This window comes from Propithecus coquereli, unplaced genomic scaffold (assembly GCF_000956105.1).
Source record: "Propithecus coquereli isolate 6110/MARCELLA unplaced genomic scaffold, Pcoq_1.0 Scaffold18, whole genome shotgun sequence".
In the NCBI taxonomy this organism is placed as follows: Eukaryota; Metazoa; Chordata; class Mammalia; order Primates; family Indriidae; genus Propithecus; species Propithecus coquereli.
The window spans coordinates 6,551,659-6,557,658 of NW_012142745.1; the positions used below are offsets into that span (position 1 = coordinate 6,551,659).

Sequence of the window (6,000 nt, forward strand, 5' to 3'; positions counted from 1 at the left end):
TTGCAATTCAGTGTATTTTTTACTTAGTTACTATTCATTAGATTATTTTAGTCCAACCTCATTGTATGGTGTATCTTGCATTCCCGAGTCCTCTTTCATTGCTCCTTCTTCTTTAATGTTTGGTGTGATGCTCAGAAAAGCTGGCCATCCCATGGAGAACATGCCTTGGGAGGACCAAGCAGAATGAAACATTATTACTTGTGCCCAATTTTGCTTAGATTAGATAATGCTGTTCTTGATGAGGTTACAAATGGTAGTATTGTAAAACTCACACAATCAACAAGATGGTTAGATTATGATTATTGATTAATACTCTCTGCCAGGCACCCAATATTCCCCTTTTTATAATTTTTGTGTCATCTTCAGGCAACGCATCTTTTTATAAAGAGCTAGCATGGGATTATGGACAGAACATAGGATTTGTAGGTAGACATAGCTCTCATGTTCTGGTTTAATGAACCTCTCTGAGACTGTCTCCTTCTTTTGTTAAGCTAGAGACATTAATATCTATCTCAAAGGATGTTGAAAGGATTCAAAACATTAATATTTGAGAAAACACCTGGTATAGTCAGTGCATTATGAAGACAATGGTCAATACTTGCTATTTTTACTCTTTTGTATTATCTAGAAGCCTTCTCAAATTTTCTTAGTATCTTAGCCACCGAGATTAATAAAGGCCTGCCTCCACAGATCTATGTGAAAACAGTTGATAATGGGCAATGTTCCTAGAGGAGGGAGCAGGTCTGAATGGTGGGGAACATAAGTGGCCAGGAGCACAGCCCAGCCCTTGAATTCTGGTTCCATCGCAAGCTAACCACCAGATGCAGGTTATCTTGCTTCTCTTGGTTTTCTTACCTATAAACAGGAGGTGATTATAGCACCTAGCTCGCAGACTTATAATTGGCAACTAAGGATGATATCACTGGCAGAGGGCTTAGTGTAGTGCCTTCCACATAGAAAATGCTTTCTAAGTTATAGCTAATATTTTGTGAAATGTTTCCATTTTTAATAATCAGCTCATTGGCTACATAACTAAATGATCACTCCCCTAAACATACTAGAAATCATAAATATAATAAATATTGTGATCTAATCCTTGCTTATAAAAAAGTGTACTTTTCTACTTTTTATAATAATATTCCTTTGGTAATTAAACATGTATTAAAATATATAAGAATTGATTGTAGAAGGAAAAGTCACAATATACTCATGGAAGGATGATGATGATCACTTATTAGTACAACTGAAGCAGCTACACTTTCTAGAGTCGCCTATATTCATGATATTCTTGTCATGGGCACGTTGTGGGGAAAGGATAGTTTACTTCTCTGACTAATAAATATCATAACATAAAAGCATACAAAGAGCTTTAAATATATGACAATGACCTTCAGATATACGCTGATGGATACAAATATATGATAATGCATCATAAATGATCACTTTCCCTATTTTTAAGTTTACTAAATAAATATATCCCTTTCTCAAGGGGTACCTTACATTCTGATATCACCTTAGGTCTAAAATTGGGCATTTAAAATTTTTGAATATTAAAGATTCTCACAATTTTTGGGGAAATAAGTTTCCCCAAGTTCTCAACCTGGTATCTGGCTTTTATCAGTTTTCTTAAATTCATTTTAAGTTAGAATTTGAAATAGTCTTTATGGAACTTTATGACTTTTGATTATGATAAAAAATAGATGGGGAGGAAGGGTATGTTAAATGAGGCAATGATGTTTTTGATGGCTTGCATATCAAAAGAAGGCTGAACAGGAAATATGAAATGAAACAAGAAGATCCCTGTATTTTAGGGTGAACATAAGCCATGGTGCCAGATCTGGCCTCTTCTCCAAGGTCCTCAAACAAGTGACCCCATTTTCTCACAGTTCACTGTGGTCATTTGATTCAAATGTCGTACATGCAAAATCCACTGAGACCTTTTAGGAAATATACACATATTAAAAAGAATAAGGGATGAATTATGTTTCTGAAATACTATAACTGAAGTCCATTTACATTTTATTTAGGAACTTTGATTTTAACATCTAAAAAATATACTTCTACTATTCATACACTGAGTTTCCACTGCACTTGGAAAGTTTAACTAATGTTATGAAACAATTGCATAAACCGGGTTTGAACAAGTTTTTATAAGAGAAAGTAGATTAAATGTGTTAACTATATAACCACTTTTTTTTTTTACAAAGACTATCTAGTCAATGTTGCAAAACATTTTTTTTATCAGACATTACAGATGGAATATTTTTAAAGGAAATCCATACTGTAACTTATATGTTATAAATTGTCAGAGTTCAGTTTATACTTTTAAAAAATGAAATGGAACATCCAGATTAGAAAGTCCTACATATATAATGTATGTATATGTTTCCATTTTTGCACCTCTTATTTTGAATAGTTTTATTACATTTACAAATTAAAATAGATTCTTCTTGCAATTTAAAAGAATTTGTCAATTTCACAATAAAATCCCGTTGGCAGACTAGCATGCAGATTGGTAGCTAAATACAGCCATAACTCATAAACCCAAATTTTGATAATGCACAGTTCTATTTGCTGAGCACTTTTACGTAATCTAAACTTCATAAATTTTGGGTGGGATTTCTGAATGGCAGGAGCTTAAGGTTTTTGCAGAGTAAGTTATATAGGTCTGAGATAGTTTTTGCTCCTAAGAATACATTTAAGAAGATTTTGTTGAAGTAAAATTTAAGCAGCAACTTGATTTCCTTTTCACTGGGGATAAATGAGCACAGTTAGATCACTCACTTCCTCCACCAGGAGTTGTTAGTAATGGATTGCTATCACAGGGGTGAGTATCCTCCGGGAGCAGGGATGGTGTGCAAATCTTTTCCATTTTCCAGTAACCTATGGTAGTGCAAGATGAGGTTAGGACATTGCTACATGTTTGTGTTAATACAAGCTTATGAAACTATAGACCATTCACCGATGAGGCATTCTTGTTCTGAACTAAGAAGTTGACCATCCAGTTAGCCTTGCTGTACATTAAATATGCTAATGAACTGGGTGCGGTGGCTTGCACCTGTTACTCTGGGAGGCTGAGGCAAGAGGATTTTTTTTTTTTGAGACAGAGTCTCACTCTTTTGCCCGGGCTAGAGTGAGTGCCGTGGCGTTAGCCTAGCTCACAGCAACCTCAAACTCCTGGGCTCAAGCAATCCTTCTGCCTCAGCCTCCCAAGTAGCTGGGACTACAGGCATGTGCCACCATGCCCGGCTAATTTTTTCTATATATTTTTAGTTGTCCGATTAATTTCTTTCTATTTTTAGTAGAGACGGGGTCTGGCTCTTGCTCAGGCTGGTCTCGAACTCCTGAGCTCAAACAATCCGCCCATCTCGGCCTCCCTTGAGCCCAGGAGCTCAAGATCAGCCTGGGCGACATGGTTAGACCTTGTCTCAAAAAAATAACAAAAAAATGCTAATGATATGATAGAGTTAAGATTTAAAAGTATAGCATAATTAGAAATATCTGTGAAAGTGATTATTACTTAATAAAACATAACAGAGATTAATAAAATTTAAAATTAATAAATTTTATGTTAAGTTTCAACATATTTATTTCTGGACTTTTTCCCCCCAGAGGTGGTCATCTTACCCTTTCTTTTCAGATATTCTGCGATGAGGGCAGCTATATGGATATAACACATGGCCGCCTGCAATAAGAAAGAAAACGAAGAGGTTCAGAGGGTGGATTTTAACCTATTCAGGACTAATCGTCCAAGGCAAGACATGTATGACACATGTTATGTAGAAGAATCCTTGGCAATAATAGAACTGAAAATGAGAATCAACTTGATTTCCAAAAAATTCACCATCAAAAATAAAATGAGTATTTGGGTTTTTTTTTTATTTGTTTCTTTGTTCTTGATACAGTCTGGAGACGATGAATGAGCTGGCCTGAAGAATTTTCCCATAGAATTATCTTCCACCCTTAACATCTAAGCCTGGATTTTTTTTGAATCCACAGGTCTCTTTTCTTATTAAAACTATAAACACTAGTATCTAGATCTAAATTGGAAATGAAAATAATCTGCCTTCTAACTTCTTCTACCTCGAGTAACAGCCCCTCTTTGAATTTCTATTTATTGTCTTTAAAATGGTTGCCTTACAAGTTAGCACTCTATTAAATCGTGTGACCCGAAGTTAACACGTGTGCTCCCCAAAACCAGATAATATGGGAGATATTTTATTTTTCCCTAGCATCTCTTATAAAGCCTTGAACACTGCTGAACACATATTAAAACTTGGCAATTCCAAATGACTTCAAGCATTTTCCTTTTGAGGTTTTATGGAGAGATTTCATCATTTTCAGGGCAGTCCAAGGGAACTGGAGTTTCTCATTCCTGTCCTCACTAAATTGCTGCCAAGCCAGGCTTCTGGTTTTTGTTCCAGAGTTTCTGATTACCACATGCATTTAGAAGAGCTTCAGAGTTTAGGACTATCCTAGACAAATTAATCTCTTCCCCGAAGGGACATAACTCTGGAATAGAGCAGAACTTCCCCATTTGGTACTCAGAGGCCCTCGAGTGCTGTGAACTGCTGCATATAATCCACCCAGTGTTTAAACTGACATAAAAAAGTTAAATATTGATTTATAATCTTCACACAGTGGACTCTCCCCCCGTGGTGGTAAGGAGTGTTAATTTTTCCATGGCCAGCTCAGACCAGCTGTAAATGGTGACTGATGAGCCCTGCCGGAGTTCACTCACCATGGTGGCAAGCTTCCCTGTTCAACTCCAGTCGCAGGGAAGAAGTTTTAAAACACAGAACATTAATTTATATGACCCTTAATTTCCAGACACCCTTACCACCCTCTTCTTTAGTCCCAGGTTTTTAGCGTTCAGCTCTGCCTTGCATTTCACACAACTGCAGTTGCCCCCGACTCTGGCCTTTATGTAATGTCATCTGCTTCGAGTCAGGTATCCTTGAACCCTATATGCAGATTTCTTGTACATGATATATAATTGAGTCATGTTTAGATTAGTGGAAAAATATGGTACCATTTTATAATTCATGGTGTAAATGAAGATCTAATTGCCCTGGTAAAGGAGACAATGCTGACGGTGAATGACTGAGCCGCCGCTAATCACCTCGGATAAGTCGCCGTTTCTTGCGTGAATCTTGGCCATGCTTTCCAGCCAGGTCCTCCGCAGCTCGGGGGTGCTGGCGTAGGAGTTTGCCAGGCTGTACTGGAGATCCACCAGCATCTCGGGGTCCTTCTCGTGCTCCTTCATCTGAGCTGTGGCCATCAAAACAGTCCTTATGCGTTTAGTCAGGTCTTTGACTTCTGCTGGGAAATTGCTGTTCTTTGGAAAAGAGAGAGCCTGGGTCATTATCTGTTTATAATTAATAAGTTAACTTATGTCAAGTTATGTTATTAATTATGGCTTGGTGTCACAGTTTGGTGCATCCTATATATTGTTCATAAGTGTATGCATTCTACATATGCGCATTCTATGTATTGTGATTGTGGTCATACACATTTGAAGATAAAAATTGCAGCAGGCTCTATTCTTTTGTCTTCTGGCCCACCTTCTTCTAGTAAAACATCGTGATTGTCCTTGAGATCTTCTCCTTCCTGACTCTAGTTCCTGGGATTTAAATGGACATGACACTGGCCTGGCCAGTGATATTCTTTGATCTCCCAGGCCACAATGATTGGTTTAGGGATAAGCATATGATACAGGCTTGAGTCAAAGAGATTCAGTTCTGGGACTTTAATTGGAATGATCAATCCAGGCGATTTTCTACTTATAAGATAGTACCAGGGTCCTTAGAATTTCTGAGAGCAAGGCCATGGGGAGAGCCTATGTGTAAATGAAGTAAACAATGAGGAAAGTTGAACTGAGAACGAGAGAGAGAGGCAAAGTAGCGGCAGTAGAGGGAGGGCATCTGAAAACATTATTTTAATCCCTGGGTCTAAACCCTGCCCTTACCCTTGGACTTTTCAGTATAATGCTTAAAGGAG

At 37.5% G+C, this 6,000-nt stretch overlaps 1 protein-coding gene across 1 annotated transcript in view; it reads right to left on the reverse strand.

Annotated features, from left to right (window-relative positions):
* Positions 1 to 6,000, reverse strand: part of DOCK10 (dedicator of cytokinesis 10) — a 347,252-nt gene that overhangs the window by 18,836 nt on the left and 322,416 nt on the right. The window contains 4 exon segments of the mRNA XM_012642470.1: positions 58 to 164; positions 2,785 to 2,883; positions 3,628 to 3,685; positions 5,123 to 5,338. Of these exon segments, the coding sequence (XP_012497924.1) occupies positions 58 to 164; positions 2,785 to 2,883; positions 3,628 to 3,685; positions 5,123 to 5,338 (480 nt within the window).